Source organism: Myotis yumanensis, unplaced genomic scaffold, assembly GCF_028538775.1.
Source record: "Myotis yumanensis isolate MYYU_CA2020_CCGP unplaced genomic scaffold, mMyoYum1.0.hap1 SCAF_2, whole genome shotgun sequence".
In the NCBI taxonomy this organism is placed as follows: Eukaryota; Metazoa; Chordata; class Mammalia; order Chiroptera; family Vespertilionidae; genus Myotis; species Myotis yumanensis.
Genome location: NW_027223753.1, coordinates 146,699,978 through 146,718,757, shown reverse-complemented (window position 1 = coordinate 146,718,757; position 18,780 = coordinate 146,699,978). Strand labels below are relative to the sequence as shown.

General features: G+C 41.8%; 1 protein-coding gene across 2 annotated transcripts in view; it reads left to right on the top strand.

Moving 5' to 3' along the window:
• IFT57 (intraflagellar transport 57) overlaps positions 1–18,521 on the top strand; it is a 67,731-nt gene extending 49,210 nt beyond the window's left edge. Inside the window, exons 7-11 of one of the 2 annotated variants that reach the window (XM_070406146.1) lie at positions 7,087–7,158; positions 12,956–13,087; positions 14,893–14,955; positions 16,926–16,992; positions 18,082–18,516. In XM_070406146.1, coding sequence (XP_070262247.1) covers positions 7,087–7,158; positions 12,956–13,087; positions 14,893–14,955; positions 16,926–16,992; positions 18,082–18,260 — 513 coding nt within the window. In that variant the 3' untranslated portion in view covers positions 18,261–18,516. Of the gene's footprint in view, positions 1–7,086; positions 7,159–12,955; positions 13,088–14,892; positions 14,956–16,925; positions 16,993–18,081 lie in introns of both variants that reach the window. The other variant, XM_070406147.1, reaches the window with a different exon arrangement.
• The last annotated feature ends 259 nt before the right edge of the window (positions 18,522–18,780 follow it).

Here is an 18,780-nt window from a genome sequence, read left to right as displayed (position 1 = left end):
TTTCACATTCTGCCTCTCCACCCATAAAGAGGCTCAAACTGGGTGAAAAATATTGACAGCTTGACATTTTAAAAGTTGTAAATTAGTGAAACTTATACAGAGAATAAGTTCCATCCCTAGCTCATGTTTCAGTCTCTCTTTCCCTGCAGATTCAGAGGAGCTTTGAGTCTTGAGTTGGTGCTTTAAACAAAGAAGCAAAATGTCTGTATATGCAAAGGAAATCACTCAGGTGTTATTCTGTTAAAGTAAAACCCAGAGACCATATAGTCCTGCCAGTCACCTTAACAGCTGCAAGTTGATTTCATACATATTGATTTTATGGTATGCTGTGAATCACCATCTGCAGATATATCATCACATTTCTCCTGTTTCTGAAAAAGAGATTTATAATTTGGTGCTAAAGAATTTGGAGTGGGGAGGGGCTTATGGTTATGTTGTCTTTGCTACCTACCTCCCAAGTGACAGAGAGAATTATACATGAGATTTTGCATGAAAGGATTTTGAAAAATAGAAAGTCTGAAGAAAGGATATTCTGTGTTATTATTAGTCTTCTCATTTCATAGAGAGGTGGAAAACTCAATTTCAATAGAAAGGAGAAATGATGCTTAATAAACACACTTAGAGCACTTTGGAATAGGTGACCAGTAAGCACCAGTGACAGGTGGGATCTCACTTGATATATAACAAAAAAGAATTTTTGGTTTACCTTAGATACTGTTTGATAATTCATTTTCGTACAAAGAACAACAGCATGTAATATGTGGAAAATGCACTGGTTTGGGAGTGCTTTCCATTTCCCAGACATGAAACTTTGGAAAGGTCATTAACCTGATTCTTGGCTTTCCTACTGTAAAATTTGTATACATGTTCAGTTTTTTTGTATCACAAACAACCTCAAAATTGTAGTGGTTTATTTATTTTTATTTTTTAAAATATATTTTTATTGATTTCAGAGCAGAAGAGAGAAGGATAGAGTGAGAGAGAAACATCAATGATGAGAGAGAATCATTGATCAGATGCATGCCCCACACTGGGGCTTGAGCCCACAACCTGGAAATATGCCCTAACCGGAGATCAAACTGCGATCTCCTAGTTCATAGGTCAGTGCTCAACCACTGACCCATGCTGGCTGGACCATTAATTTTACTTAAGATACATGTCTGCTGATGTGTGGCTCAGCTGCAGCTCTACTCCAGCTGTGTCCCATATTTCTTATTCCTAGACCCAGACTGAAAGGATAACCCTTATATAGGACATGCCTGGTATCATGGGTGAAAGAAAGGGCAGGAGAGCTGGTAGATGCTTCTTATAGCTTCTGCATAGTCCTGGCATAGGCCATGTCCTATGCCACCATCATTCCATGACCAAAGAGAATCACATGGCTAAGGACAGCATTAGTGGAGCAGGGAACTACACTCCTCCCACCACTAGCCAGCAGATCACATAATCCTCTTAGAGGGAAGGATAGAGGTGAAAAAGAAGCATGGTAGTGATAGGACAGATACACAAACCAATGGAACAGGAGTGAGAGCCCAGAAATAAACCCACATATAATAAGGCAAATAATTTTCAACAAGAACCCAAAACATACAATAGAGAAAAGAAAGCCTCTTCAATAAATGGTGCTGGGAAAATTGGAAAGCCATATGCAAAAGAATGAAACTAGATTGCTATTTGTCACCATACACAAAAATTAACGCAAAATGGATCAAAGGCCTAAAGGTAACACCTAAAACAATAAAATACATAGAAGAAATCATGGTTACCAAATTTGGACCTTAGTCTTAGAGAGAATTTTATGAATTTGACCTCAAAGGCAAAGAGAGTAAAAGCAAAAATTAATCAATTGGACTATATCAAACTAAAAAGCTTTTGCAGTGCAAAAGAATCTATCATCAAAACAAAAAGACAACCAACAGAATGGGAGAAGACATTTGCAAACAACACCTTTGATATGTCCAAAATATATAAAGAACTCATACAATTCAACAACAAAAACACACAATATAATTAAAATGGACAGAGGACCTGAACAGATATATACAATGGATTAATACTGCCATTTACAACATGGATGGAACTTGAAAATATCATGCCTTATCATGAAATAAGTCAGACAGAAAAAGTCCAGAACCATATGATTTTACTCATGTGGTATATAAAACTGAAAGTAACAAACAATACAAACAAACAAAAACTCCTAAGTACAGCATTATGGTGGCTACCAGTGGGAAAGGGGAGTGAGCGGATGGTGGAAAAGATTAAAGAGAGTCAAATATATGGTGACAGGAGACTGGACTTTGGGTGGTAAACACACAATGCAATATACAGATGATCTATCATAGAATTGTACATTTGAAACCTATATAATTTTATTAACCATTGTCATCCCAATAAATTTAAAATAAATTTTAGAAAGAAAAGCAAAAAAAAAAAAAAAAGGGATGTATATGCCTACTGAGTGATCCAAACCTTTGTGGTTATCAAAGAAAGAAAGATATATGAAAGTGTGTTGTAACTAAATGGATTCTCTACTAATGTAAGATTATCATTGTTGAACAGTTTGTTTTTACTATTGCTTATTTGGGGGATCAATTCCTTACATATCATTAAAACCCATCACTTCTTCATTCTTATCACAAACCTTTATAAAGTTTTTAACCATTTCAGTTGTAGTTTTTTTTAAAGCGGTATATTTTGCCTTTTTATATTCATGTTTTTAAAATGTTACAAATATAGCCCTATCTGGTTTGGCTCTGTGGATAGAGTATCGGCTTGCAGACTGAAGGGTCCCAGATTCGATTTTGGTCAAGGGCACATAGGGCTCCATCCCCAGTAGGGGGTGTGCAGGAAGCAGCCTATCAATGATTCTCTCTCATCATTGATGTTTCTATCTCTCTCTCCTTCTCTTTTCCTCTCTGAAATCAATAAAAATATATTTTAAAAATAAAATGTTACAAGTATAATTATATTTTCCACTATAACTATATTAAGCCTCTTTCAAGAACTTCTTGGGTATCCAGAAGGTTACTGATTTTTTTTCCCTTCTGATTAAAGTGATAAATTCTCTTGTAGGAAATTTGGGAATTTTTGGAAAAATAAAGAAGAAATTTAAAACAACAATATTCAACTATCTATCTTAATACACACATACATATAGACATATAATATACACAAATACTAATTTTTACCAAATTGGCCACCTAATAACTATACTCTTTTGGGAATGTTTTTCCACTTTATGATATGCTGGTAGCATGTGTTTTTGTATATTATTAAATACTAGAGGCCTGGTGCACAAATTTGTGCATGGGTGGGGTCCTTTGGGGTGGCTTGTGGAGATCAGGTCCCAGCTCGCACCCCCAGCCTCGAAGTCCCGCTGCTCCCCGCCTGGCACCTCACCTTGGCCTGGTGCTGTCCCCTCACCTGCTCCACCATATCGCCTGCAGGGCGATCAGCAGGGTGATTGGGCCCCTGCTTGCACCTGCCTTGACCTGGCACTGCCCGCTCACTTGCTCCACCATCCTGCTGCAGTCCCGCGCTCATCAGGGCCCATCAGGGCCGGCAGTGCCTCCACTGCCAGTGCCACGTCGCCGATGCCCACATGCTCCGCACCACCCCCTGGTGGTCAGTGCACATCATAGTAAGCGGTTGAACTCCTGGTCTAACTCTGGGTCGAACGACCGCCCAAGGGGACAATTTGCATATTAGGCTTTTATTACATAGTATTTTTTGAAAACATGAATTTTACATTTTAATATGCAATACATATATAATTATGAAGTCCAACATAAAGCAAGCATTCACACATGCACTACACTACCCAACCTGAGAATTAGGCAATTACAACACCCTGGAAGTCACCTGTGTGCTTCTCTGCTGCTGCCCCTTCCCACCCATGGGGATCCCTGGCCTCAAGGTTGTGTATTGTCAATATCTTTTTATTGTGTGTGTGTGTGTGTGTGTGTGTGTGTGTTCACATATATATCTCCAAACAGTATATTGCTATAGCTTGGTTTAGAGCTTTATACAAATGGTATTATACTGCATTTATACTTAGCAGTGAAATGAGTATTACAAAATAGTTTAAATTGTCCTCTACTGTTAGCTATTTAGAGATTTTTCTGCTTTTTTATCTTTACAACAAAGTTATTCCTGTGTGTGTATACCCAATTATTTTCTTGGGAATAATTTCTAGAAATGAAATTGCTGGGTTAAAGTGTCAACACTTTTAAGGATTTTTTTATAACTGTACATCAGAAAATGTGTCCATGTTGAAGATTTTAATAAAACAAACATTCAGACTTACCTGGCAGATAATTATACCAGTACACCCTAAACAGCTTTCCATTTTAAATGGCAACAAGAAACACAAATGTCTCAGTGGCTTATCAAGTTAAAAAGTCCAAAACAAACTTCCTCAGTATGTCTGACTCCCTGAAATATATTCTGTTCTGTCACAGTGCGATGTTACTATCATCTTAGTTCCTAAGGCTAGAAACCTTAAAGACACATTCTCTCTACTTTCCACCTCCATTTCAGCCACCCCACATTCCCCTCAGTCCTCAAGTCCTGCTAATTCTGTCTCTACACTGTTCCTCGAATCCATTCCTTCCCTTCCATTCTTACAAACCTTGCTCTGATTCAAACTCTGCTAATCTATCATGTGGACCATTATGCAGCCTCTTAACTGGCCTTCAACCTGTCTTTAGTCTCATGCCTCTCTAATATGTCCTTCATGCTGTTACTTTCTCAAAACACAGACTTGTCTTTAAAACTGATACCCAAAATCTCTGATAGCTCTCCATTATCCACATGATAAAATCCATACTCCTTAGTTAAAGCCATTGATCTAATTTAACCTCTCTCCAGCTTGTGTCCTTGAGATTCATCCTCCCCACCCAACCCCATCCAAGAACTTTGTGTTTTATATTCTAGCCAGCCTGGCCTATTTGCTCCCTGTATATTTTCCTATTTTCTCCTTGTACTTGTTTCTCCCTCAACCTACAATATTCCTCCTCTTCTATCCTCCCTGTTGAAATGCTACTCATGCTTCAAGGTTCCACTGAAATGCCAGCTTCTCCATGGAGTTTAACATCAATGTAAGTTATCATAGTTATACATAGATGAGTCAGGCATGCTTGTGTCTCTTGAAGTACTTTGAATGTCAAATTGTGAAGACAATATTTTATTTGCTGGATAGAAAATGCTGGGTAGAAAAAGCAGAATACCAACTATTTTAAATACATCACTTACAATAAATAAAAAAACTAAAGTGTGTATGTGTGTGTGTGTGTGTGTGTGTGTGTGTTTATATGTATATATGGACAGATACAGAGACTGATAGGAATACTTGAGTTACAATTCTTTTTGGAATCAGGCAGGATGAGTACTTTTAAAAAATTAATTATAGAATTATACTCATCAGGTTTATTTTATCTGTGAAGATGCTTGCTTGGACTTTAACAGATGTCCACTTTGAGACTTAACACCCATTTGGTCCAGCTGCAGGAGGCCAGCCTTTTGAGCCTCTTCCCTGTTCCAGTGTTGACTGCTGAGTTGGAGGGGCCTGTTCCTTGCCAGATCTATCTAGTCAAAGTGACAGGCGGTGAACAGTCTCTGAACCGTAAAAGGAAAACACTGCACTAGATGACTGTTAAATGGATGAGTAGATAATCTGTAAGGTCCTTTCCAGCTTTCATATTCTGAGATACCTTTTGATCATGAGACAGAAAAATGCTTAAGGACAAAGGAAAGTACTGATTTGTTCTCTGTTCTAGCACCTTCACTGATGTCAAGTAGCCAATTGTTCCTTTTATTAACTCTGAACTGCCAAAATGTACTGTGTGGGGATTTAGTACATTTGGCCTCGGACCCAAGTGTACCACTATCTGTGTGGCCTGGGCATGCCGCTTTCTGTCATCAGGCCTCTGTTTGCTTATCAGAGAAATGATAAAGGTGAGACTAGATGCTCTGTGAGGTTCTTTGCAGCTTTCCTATAATTTTATAACTGGTATGTGTAATGTGCCCAAGGATTTTTTACCCTATAATCACTTTCCCATATTTCAAAGTTAAGAAATCAGAATGGGACTAGTCACAAAATACTTTTCTCTTCACAAGATACTGTAGATAGCAAAGTGGAGTGGGTATGGGTGGTAGAGGAGTATCTCGATTCCATCACTTCACCTTAATATAATATTTGTTCTCTTATAGTGGGTATTTCTCAAGTCTTAAAATTATTACCTGTGGTAAGGTAAAGCAAAAATTTTGAAGATACCTTGTAGGAAATTAAGATTTTGGAGTATGTTTCAAATATGCACACTAATTCAATCAGTCTAGTAGTAGTACAAAATAACTCAAAATATATGAACTCTAAATCATTATAGACTTCCTTTCTTTTTTTTTTTTTAATATATTTTATTGATTTTTTACAGAGAGGAAGGGAGAGAGATAGAGAGTTAGAAACATCGATGAGAGAGAAACATCGATCAGCTGCCTCCTGCACATCTCCCACTGGGGATGTGCCCGCAACCCAGGTACATGCCCTTGACCGGAATCGAACCTGGGACCTTTCAGTCCGCAAGCCGACGCTCTATCCACTGAGCCAAACCGGTTTCGGCAAGACTTCCTTTCTTAAGACAGACTCCAAAGTCTTACTGAAAAAGAGGGCCCCATTTTATTTCCAAGGGACAAGCTAATATTTGATATATGAATCTTGATTCCAGCATTGCTTCTAGCAAACATAATTGTTACTGCTTAAACAAGTATTTCTTTTCTAGTAATTAGATTTCTTTTTCATTTTGATGGATAGTCATAAATATTAACCACCAACAGTGCAGGAATAATTTATATTCAAATTGTCAGACATCACTCTGTGAACACATAAAATAATTTACACTTACTTAGAACCTTTTATTCTACAGTGCTCTCTATATATATTTCTTTATAATCTGATTGCAATCTATATATAGGACTCCCACCTGAAATAAGGCAGCAACCAAAGTATTTAAAATATACAACTTCAAAAAAAGTAGACAAAAGAAAGAAATGTTTTTCATTTGTTCCTATATGCTCTTATGCCTATAGGATTGGAGAATCCATGTTGACCAAATGCACCAGCACAAAAGTGGAATTGAATCTGCTCTAAAGGAGACCAAGGTATGTGAATATACGTTGACTCTTCTGTGGAACACCTATTAAGGAAGAACATGAAAGAAAAGAGACACAAATTTTGCCCTTTAGGAGCTTACTGATTTGAATGTATCATATTAATTTCCACAGGCCTAAACACTTAAACCAACTCAAGAAAGGTAATTTTATATAATAGTGGTATATATATTACAGTACATATATTAGATATATAGTTAATGTATATATCTATATCTATATATATAATAATAAAAGCATAATATGCTAATTACACTGGACATCCTTCTGGACGTCCTTCCTTCCAGACAAAGCCGCAGCGAGCGGGGGCCGAGGCAGAGGCAGCAGAGGTCCCTGGCCACGGCAGCAGGCAGAGGACAGGGGCCGAGGCAGAGGCGGCCAGCGTAGTGGTGGGGGCCAAGGCCCTTGCACAAATTTTGTGCATTGGTCCTCTAATATATATATATATATATGGGCTAAAAGACAAACATGCAAATTGACCATACCTTTGTTACACCTTAAGCCATGCCCACCAGCCAATCAGAGCGACTATATGCAAATTAACCAAACCAAGATGGTGGCCGGCAGCCACCGAGCTGGAGCGAGCAGGAGGCTTGGTTGCTCCAGTGATGGAGGAAACCAAGCTTCCCGGCCGTCTCTGAGCTCCACTGAAGGCAACAAAGTTTCAATTATAGAAGATAAATAAACCCCAGATACCTGCTTTCAGCTGGCCATGGCCACAGAGCTGGAGCGAGCAGGAAGCCAAGCTTCCCGCCTGCCATGGGGCTCTGAGCTCCACTGAAGGCAACAAAGTTTCAATTATAGAAGGTAAACAAATCCCAGAATAAAAAAAGAAAAAAAGGAGAGGCTGTGAGCTTCCGTCGCTGGGGGGTTTGGCCAGCCTGAAAATGGCCCTCAGCCCCTCACCGAGACTGGCCAGGCACCCCAGTGGGGACCCCCACCCTGAAGGGGGTGTGGCCAGCCTGAAAACAGCCATCAGCCCCTCACCCAGGCTGGCCAGGCACTCCAGTAGGGCCCCCCGCCCTGAAGGAGGTGTGACCAGCCTGAAAACACCCATCAGCCCCTCACCCAGGCTGGCCAGGAACCCCAGTGGGGAACCCCACCCTGAAGGGGGTGTGACCAGCTACAAACAGCCATCAGCCCCTCACCCAGACTGGCCAGGCACCCCAGTGGGACCCCCACCCTAATCCGGGACACCCTTCAGGGCAAACCAGCCGGCCCCCACCTGTGCACCAGGCCTCTATACTATATAATAAAAGGGTAATATGCAAATTGACCCTAACAGCAGAACCACTGGGAATGACTGGTTACTATGACACACACTGACCACCAGGGGTCAGATGCTCAATGCAGGAGCTGCCCCCTGGTGGTCGGTGCGCTCCCACAGGGGAAGCTCTGCTCAGCCACAAGCCAGGCTGACGGCTGCCAGTACAGCGGTGGTGGTGGGAGCCTCTCCCGCCTCCTCAGCAGCACTAAGGATGTCAGACTACAGCTTAGGCCTGCTCCCCGCTGGCAAGTGGACATCCCCCGAGGGCTCCCGAGCTGCCAGAGGGATGTCTGATTGCCATCTTAGGCCCAATCCCCTGGGGAGCGGACCTAAGCCAGCAGGTGGTCATCCTCTGAGGGGCCCCAGACTGCGAGAGGGCACAGGCCGGGCTGAGGGCCCCCACACCGAGTGCACAAATTTTTGTGCACTGGGCCTCTAGTCTATACTAATAAAAGAGAAACATGGTAATTAGCGTACGACCGCTACCCTTCCCGTTGGCTAATCAGCATATCCTTATGCAAATTAACTGTCAGCCAAGATGGCGGCCGGCAGCCATGCACTGAAGTGAACAGGGAGGCTTGCTTGCTCCAGTGATGGCAGACTCCAACGTTCCCCGCCTGACTTGCCGGCCTCTCAGCTGCAACTCTAAGCAACTATGTTGCAAATATAGAAGCTAAACAAAACCCCAGAAACAGGCTTTCAGTCAGCCAGGCTTCAGCCAGCCAGAACACAACATTGTATCAAATACAGAAGGTAAAGGCCAGAAACCTGCTTTCAGCAGTGAGGCCTCAGAGCTAAAGCTGGCCCAGAATAGAAAAAAAAAAGAAAAAAAGGATCAGTTGGGAGCTTCAGTCACCTGCCAGCCTGAAAACGGCCCTCAGCCCCTTAGCCAGACTGGCCAGGCACCCCAGTGAGGACCCCCACCCTGATCCAGGACACCCTTCAGGGCAAACCAGCTGGCCCCCACCCATGCACCAGGCCTCTATTCTATATAGTAAAAGGGTAATATGCCTCCCGGCACCGGGATCAGCGGAGCCGCGAGGCCTCCCGGCACTGGGATCAGTGTGACAGGGGGCAGCGCCCAAACCTCCTGATCACCCTGCGGCTCTGTGTGTGACGGGGCGGGGCCACAACCTCCCTATCTACCCTGCTCTGTTCATGACAGGGGAAGGCGCCCCAACCCCCTGATCAGCCCTGCTCTGTGCCTGATAGGGGGGAGCTCCCCAATCCCCTGATCGCCCTCTGGCTCTGTGTGTGACAGGGTGCGGCGCACCAACCCCCTGATCGGCCCTGCTCTGTGTGTGACGGGGGCGGGGCCCAACCCTCCCCCTCCCCCCCCCCCCCACGGGCCCTGCTCTTTGTGTGACAGGGTAGAGCCATAACCTCTCCATCGGCCCTGCCCTAAGTGTGACAGTGGCGGCGCCCAACCCCCTGATCGGCCCTGCTCTGTGTATGAAGAGGGCGGTGCCCCAACTCCCCTATCGGCCCTACTCTGTGAGTGACAGAGGGGAGCTCCTCAAGCCCCTGATCAGCCCTGCCCTGTGCATGAGAGGGGGGAGCTCCTCAACCCCCTGATGGGCCCTGCTCTGTGTGTGACAGGGGGGAGCTCCCCAACCCCCTGATCGACCCTGCTCTGTGTGTGACAGGGTACGGAGCCCCAACCCCCCTGATGGGCCCTGCTCTGTGAGTGACAGGGGGCAGTGCCTCAACCCCCTGATTGGCCCTGCTCTGTGCATGACGGGGTGGCGCCGCAACCTCCCCATCGACCCTGCCTTGAGTGTGACAGGGGGCAGTGCCCCAAACCCCCAATCGGCCCTACCCTGAGCGTGACTGAGGGTGGCATCGCAACCCCCCGATCCGCCCTGCTCTGTGCATGACAGTGGGCGGCGCCCCAAATCCCCAATCGGCCCTGCTCTGAGCCTGACCAGGGGCTGCACCTAGAGATTGGGCGTGCCCTCTGCCACCCAGGAGCAGGCCTATGCCAGCAGGTCGTTATCTCCCGAGGGGTCCCAGACTGTGAGAGGGCACAGGCCAGACTGGGGGACCCCCCCCGCTCCCCCCCCCGAGTGCACAAATTTTTGTGCACCGGGCCTCTAGTATATATATAAAACCTAATATAATAAATGCCTAATATGTAAGTGTCCAGTCATCGGTTGGCCACTCAACCAATCAAAGCATAATATGCCAATGATATACTAAGGCCACTCAACTGCTTTCTATGATGTGCACTGACCACCAAGGGACAGACAGTCAACTGATCGACCAGTTGTTATGATGTGCACTAACCATCAGGGGCAGACAGTTGACCAGTAGGCCAGTTGCTGTGACATGTATTGACTACCAGGGGACAGATATTCTGACTGATAGGTTAGCTTGCTGCTAGGGTCCAGCCAATTGGGACTGAGTGAGATGGGCCGGACATCCCCTGGAGCCCGCACAAGGTCCCTCCCCGGCTGGCCAATCGCCCGCGTCCCTCCCCAGCCTCGATCGTGGGTGGGTGGGAAGTAATCAACCAAAGACCATCCTATATAATAAAAGCCTAATATGCAAATCGACCGAACAGCAGAATGACCGGTCGCTATGACATACACTGACCACCAGGTGGCAGACGCTCAATGCAGGAGCTGCCCCTTGGTGGTCAGTGTGCTCCCACAGGGGGAACTCTGCTTAGCCAGAAGCCCTGAGCCAGGCTCACTGCTGGCACGTGCAGTGGTGGTGGCAGGAGCCTCTCCCATGGAGAGCGGGCCTAAGCCATCAGTCGGACATCCACTGAGGGCTCCCAGACTGCGAGAGGGCACAGGCCGGGCTGAGAGACACCCCCCCACCGCTGAGTGCACGAATTTAGTGCCCTGGGCCTCTAGTCCTATATAATAAAAGGCTAATATGCAAATCTGTTGTGGTCCAACCCCAGCGGGTCCAGGGGTCCCCAAAGGTGTGGACGGAGTCGGCGATGAAGGAATGACACGGAGACAGCATTCAGTTGATCAGCAGCCTAGCCAGGATCTCTAGCCAAGTTCTGGTTAGGATCTCCAGCCAGGTTCTGTGTCCATGTTCTCTTGCTAGGTTCTCCAGGCAGGTTCTGTCCAGGTTCTCCAGCCAGGTTCAGTCACCAGGTTCTAGTCAGGTTTTCTTGCCATGTTCTATCCAGGTTCTGTCTCTAGGTTCTGTCTCTAGGTTCTTCAGCCAGGTTCTCTCGCTAGGTTCTGTCTCTAGGTTCTGTGTAGGATCTCCAGCCAAGTCTTGTCTCTAGGTTCTGTCTCTAGGTTCTATCTCTGGGTTCTGTCTTCTGCTGTCTTGTTACATCTGTATTTATACCAGTTGATTTTAATCCTATCAATTTCTATTCCAAAAGTTAGGGCGTTTCTTATCTCCATTCCAGGGAGTAAAGATTATGTAGCTCAAGCATGATTGTTTGTAGTTAAAGTGATTAACTACCCGCCTGGCACTTAGTTAAGGGGTTTTATCCCCTCCCTAACTTCAGGGGAAAATCCCTACCTGGGAAAACAACCTTTCTCGGAGAGGTGACCGTGGTTAAAACACATAGCGCCAAGAAGGTGAGCAAACATATTAAGAACAGTATGCCATATATGCCAGGTCCCTTGAAACAGCAAGGATGGACCGGCTCCCGGCACAAATCGACCGAATGGCAGAACGACTGGTCGCTGTGACATGCACTGACCACCAAGGGGCAGATGCTCAATGCAGGAACTGCCCCCTGGTGGTCAGTGTGCTCCCACAGGGGGAGCACTGTCCAACCAGAAGCCTGGCTCACAGCTGGCGAGCACAGCCGCTGTGGCGGGAGCCTCTTCCACCTTCGTGGCAGCGCTAAAGAAGTATGACTGACAGCTTAGGCCCACTCCCCAAGCCGTCAGTTGTATATCCCCAGAGGGCTCCTGGACTGTGAGAGGGCACAGGCCAGGCTGAGGGACCCCCACCGAGTGCACGAATTTTGTTCATTGGGCCTCTAGTATATAGAGAAACATTTCATCATTCTTTCCTTTCTGAATCCCAAGGAATAACAGAGTGCCAGGCCAACCAGGCCTAGAATCCACAACTTACCCAGGCTTACTGCCCTGCCAGAAATAGGACTTTTAGAGTATACCACAAAGAAGCAAAATTTGAATGAGAATTTGTGGGTCTCAGACTAGAGCTATGTTTAATGATCTACTTCCAACTGGACTATTCCAGCCTTGTTTGAATTGTGCTAGAAGAAACTCATGTTATTCCCTTTCCTACTTGGATTGTGAACTTCACACAAAGCAAATTTCACTCATATCTATTCTAGATATGCATAGGAATGAATGAATTGACTAACACTGCCAGGTGCCATTTTATTTCAATATTCTGAAAATTGACTATATTTCTCACTACAGACTTCTTTTGCTATTGAAAATTTCAAACTGTCTTCTTTAGTGGTTGAGGATTTGTGGGATGGATTGAAGAAGATTTAATCCATTTTAAACTTTTTTTTTGAAAAATATGTGAATTTTTTTATCTACTAAAGTCACATGGAATTTCTAGGGATTTTTGGACAAACTCCATAATGAAATTGGAAGGACTCTGGAGAAGATCGGCAGCCGAGAAAAGTATATCAATAGTCAGCTTGAACACTTGGTTCAAGAATATCGTGCAGCTCAAGCTCAGCTGAGTGAGGTAACTTAAGAATGATATCCAGGGATTTATTCCAATTAATGACCCTAATCCTTAAGCTTGACACAGCACTTTTCGTTGGAAAATTGTGAAATGTATTTCACAAACATCAATGCAGTATGTCCATACTTAACATTGTTGACAGCTTCTTGGAAACTGCAATTTTAAGCAAAATGATGTGTAAACAAAACCAATTTTCACAATAGGCTAATCGATGTGCAAAACTATGCCGTAGAACTTAACTCTTGTTTCTATCAATTAGCTTAGGGTAAAGTTGGTTAAGACCATAGTTTCCAAGAACCTATCAATGGACAACATTAAGTGAGGACTTACTGTATACTGATTCTCTGCCCACTTTAGGAAGCCAAGTGAGGCAATAAAACTTGTCATTTCCATATTGCATGTGATAGAAATGATCTCCTAGAAGTCTTTAAATGAATTTCTTCATTTGATTTAAATAATTGAAGGCATATATTTTGGGGAATATGACTTAGAACAAGAACAGAGGGTCAGGACACCTAGTTTTGTTTCTATCTGCTGTTAATTTACCATATGAGTGGGAGGATAAAGAATACTATGCATTTACATATGTCAGAGGGAAAAGAGATTCTTGCCATAATGACTTACAACCATGTAATAAGCAATATGAAAGTGAGACACGTTCAAAGACAAGCAGTTTAATTAATGAAATGAGCAAATTTTTTAATCCTTTCAAAGTTTTAGAATTTCAACCAAAAAATAAAACCTTCAGCCTTTGAAAGCAGCAGTTATTGTCCTAGAAGTGGGGATCTAAAGGCTTTCCTTTGAGATTTATGCCCCCTCCTTCCTGATGTTGAAGAAGAATAGTAAGAACTGACTTGCAAATGTCAGTTGAAGGCATATTTTTTTTCTTTCAGCAGACAAGGTTAAGGGAGAAAAATATGGAAATAAACAACATACTTCTGTTCTTTCAGAATTTCTCAAAGACCAAGCAGAAAGTAATCTTTTTTTTTTAAAAATATATTTTATTGATTTTTTACAAAGAGGAAGGGAGAGGGATAGAGAGTTAGAAACATGGATGAGAGAGAATCATCGATCAGCTGCCTCCAGCACACCCCCTACTGGGGATGTGCCCGCAACCAACATACATGCCCTTGACCGGGATCGAACCTGGGACCCTTTAGTCCGCAGTCCGACGCTCTATCCAGTGAGCCAAACCAGCTAGGGCCAGAAAGTAATCTTTACCTTTTTATTGTTAGTTGTTTAATTATTTCTTCACATTCTCATCTATTCATGGATATTTTTACTTTTAAAATGCTGTAAAAATCTGACTAAAGCCACCATGTAGCTCTCAAACTTTGCTATTAAATAATTGATTGTTAAATTAGCTCCCAAAAACATATTGCATACTGTCATACTCTTTGTTAATCCTTATTAATTGCTGATCCTGATGCTCTATTATGATTGATTTTTTTAAAACTGGTTTTCTCTGCATAGGACACAAATTAGATCGACCAAGGGCCTCTCTCCTAAACTGTAAAATAATGGCCGAGGACAGTTTTTATTGTGAACCATGCCCGTGCCAGTTACACAGACAGTATGTGAAGGTTAAAGTAGTTCATCATTTTATAGTGCTTTATTTAAATACATGGTGCCTATTAAGGACATAAAATAACTACAGTTAAATGTCACTTCCACAAATGTGTTCACAAATGAGGGGAGGGGTTGTCACAAAATGATGTGCAGAAATAGCAAACACACAGAGGTCATATTTAAGTACTCTGTTTCTGTGGTGAATTTGTCATTAAACAAAATGTTTTCTCTCTCAGGCAAGGGAGCGATACCAGCAAGGAAATGGCGGAGTGACTGAGAGGACCAGACTGCTGTCTGAGGTACATGCTGTGTACTCTTGCAGACTCCCCATCTATCACCTGAGCCAGCTGTTCAGAGCCCTGATGCTTTAATACTGCTACACCTTGCATTGTTTCAATAATTATTTCTGTGGCTTTGAATTTTTTCTTTAGGAGAAAATTGATAACTTTTTAAATCAGTGAATCAATTATGTATGTATATTCTACTTGTTTCCATCAACTGCCTGAAGTTCTATTAAATTGAACATAAAACCTGCTGATAATATTAGCAAATTTATAACCTTCCTTAACTTTCTTAAACATAATGATTATAATTGATACATAGAAGAATAGGTAGAGCATTGGCTTAAATATCTATAACAGCTTTTAATATTAGTCTTTGAGATCCAAGATTTGTTTTTAGTGATTATTGATAATGTGTATGTGATACTGAGTATTTCTCTCTCTACAAATTGGGAGTGGTGTGGAACCCTTGCCTTCTGAGAACTCCTGGAAAAAAAAAAAAAAAAAATATATATATATATATATATATATATATATATATATAGTGTATTTATTGTCATCATCTTGAAAGTGAAGTAAAACCTAATATCTATTCCTATTTTTTCACTGAAGAGCTGAGAGAGAAAAAAAATACCTTTAATAAGGTCAGTAGCCAATGTGGGACTAAAATCCAGGATTATCTTTTATTACAATTCAGTATAATTGTCACAAACTTTTCTATATAATACAGTTAAGCTTCTTTTATAGACATTATTTGAGGAGTAAATGGTTATTTTAAAATATAAAAAATATAACTTTGAAAATATTTATACTTTAATCCTGTGGAGCTTCTAGGCAAATTAAATATTATATAGAAATGAAGTGCTCACTGAGGTTGAGTAAATTAACACTTGAAGGGAGTCCAGGGAGTCATTCAATTCTTTCAGAGTGGATAGTTATCCTCAGTTGTAACATTTCAGGTGCTGGAAAAAATTAATTTGCTTTACTTGGATGAATACCTTCTTCCCAAGGAAGTTTTTACTCACTAGTATGGTAAAAAAATAAAGCCCACTAAGTCACAATAATTATGCTTAGTTCTAGATTATATAAAAATTTTTCATTTTTTTCAAGATGGTATTTCCTACCTATATCGACGCTATTTTGGATGTTCGTTAATAATAGTTGTATAATTTTGCCGAAACCGGTTTGGCTCAGTGGATAGAGCGTCGGCCTGCGGACTGAAAGGTCCCAGGTTCGATTCCGGTCAAGGGCATGTACCTGGGTTGCGGGCACATCCCCAGTAGGAGATGTGCAAGAGGCAGCTGATCGATGTTTCTCTCTCATCGATGTTTCTAACTCTCTATCCCTCTCCCTTCCTCTCTGTAAGAAAATCAATAAAATATATTTAAAAAAAAAAAAAAATAGTTGTATAATTTTGAGTATTATGTGGAGTACAGATAAGAACCAATATGATAGCAGAGTATGCCTCTTGGAGTTCATGGTTTGGATAGAGCAGATAGAATATTTTTATACATAGCCATATGGTATACACATTATTTTTAGTGTGCTATAGAGATAAAGGTGGCATATTCTCTTATAAAACTGTAATGTTAAGAAAGATATCTTGTAGACCTTTAGAAATCCAAAATCTTTTTAGAATATTTGTACTATTTTAATTAATAACTGATTATTAGAGACTGGCAGAGTAGATGCTATGAGATAACTATAAGGTTTGAGACAAAAGTTTAGTTTTTATTATTCTGTCATGTTACCACCTGAGAAAGTTAATGTGGAAGTAATTTCGTGAACTTAACATTAAGAGCACTCTCAGAAGATAAAAAGCTTTGTATGGCTGCATACTTTTTCTTATTCAAATTATGTCCAGAATACTCCTAATATCTCTATAGTCTTTATGTGTATATTATTTCTAAGTTTTTTAATGCAGCATTTAAAATTTTTGAAAGTTTATTAAAATTCATTGATCATGAAAAAATTTTTTTTAATGAAAGGTTACTGAAGAACTAGAAAAGGTAAAGCAAGAAATGGAAGAAAAAGGTAGCAGTATGACTGATGGTGGTAAGTACACACTCATTTTAAGAAGAAAATGAGCAAGAGAAAACGGTCGTAATAAGTAGGGAGTCTGCTTTTTAAAATGAATGTGTTAGGGCGAGAGACATGGTGCCAAAATGATGTCTGGTCGTCAGTACACTGTTTTCCTTATAAATCAGCTGAGAAGAGCCATTTGAACTGTATGTAGGGTTTTTTCTATTCAAATGAAGTAGGAAATATTTATGCACTTTGTTGTGTCAATTTAAAAAAATATTCTGGTCTGTTTTCGTCAAATGAGCTTCATTATCCCATTTTATGTACAAAAGAGCACTAAGTGTATGCCCCAATGACACACAGGCAGTGATCTGATGGCCTCTGTTTTTTTTTTCTCTTCCCCAGTAGACCTGACTGGGCAGAGGTCAAATAGAGAAAAATTAATAATCCTTCAGTAATCATCCTCCATCATGAGCTAGTTATTTTGACCTGGCCCAGTAGTGATTGCCTAAGGCACTTCTATGCTCTAGAAAGATTACCTAGTGGTACTAGAGGCCCAATGCACGAAATTCATGCAAGGGGCTCAGCCCTCTCAACTGCGGCTGCCTTGGCCCTCACAGCCCTGGCTTCGTCCAGAAGGTCATCTGGACAGTCGTTTTGCTGTTTGGTCTAATTAGCATATTAGCTCTTTATTACATAGGATATACTGAGCCATCTTTCAAAAGGGGATATGTAGGGGTTTTGCAGTGTGGTTGAATGAACCCATTATATCTCTCAAAGATAATTCTTCCTTTTCTTTTTCTTCCACTGTATCCCTTCCCCTTCAGACATATGTACCAATCCATAAAAAAATTGAAGACATCCCTAAACCACCTGTTTAGCAACTCTTTCCATAGAAAAGACAGGAAGTTCAGCCTCAGTACTTCAAATCCTGTATCATTTCCCATCTTATAAATCTCAGGTGGTTAAAATGCCACAGCAAAATGGTGTGAATGTCAGTAAGTTGTTGGCTGTTTTTAACCCTATTTTTGGCTTAAGACAAAGTGGGGGACGTGTTACAACTCTGTAATATGATGCTACGCCAAATAAATATTTTTATTCCATGTTATTTTCATTCTGCAGCTCCTTTGGTAAAGATTAAACAGAGCTTAACAAAGCTGAAGCAGGAAACTGTTCAGATGGACATTAGAATCGGTGTTGTGGAACACACATTACTCCAATCACAGCTGAAGGAGAAATCGAACATGACTAGGGACATGCATGCAACAATCATTCCAGAATCTGCAATGGGTTCTTATTAAAACATATCAGTGTGATTTTTTGTGTGTGCTTCTGATTAGTTGGTTTTTTATATCAAATCATATTACATGTTGCATGTTTCAAAACACAATTATAACTCTTAAAGCATGTTCAATGAGTATTTTTATATACACACACATATTGTATCATGATGATTATGGACGGTTAAAGCCTTTAAAATGAATATGGCATTTAATAAAGTAATGAAAAATTATCACTTTCAAAGCAGCTTTCATTCATCATTAAACAAGTTCAAGTCCCCACTCGGTGGTTCGTTTTTCTTGTTGTTCCTGTGTAAGCCTGTGTATGTGACCCATGTTTCTGTAGCTCTGTTGCTGCTCTCACCACATGGACCTTCGACACAGCCTGACCACCTCTGCAGCGATCACAGTGCGTGTGCACTCAGAGGCAGCTAACAATGGCTGAGGCCTCTTTCCAACACCCAGACCACCATTGCACGGCTTTGTAGTTACTCGAAATTACCTAAGAAAAAAAGCATGAGTAAAACTTCAACGTCCTTGT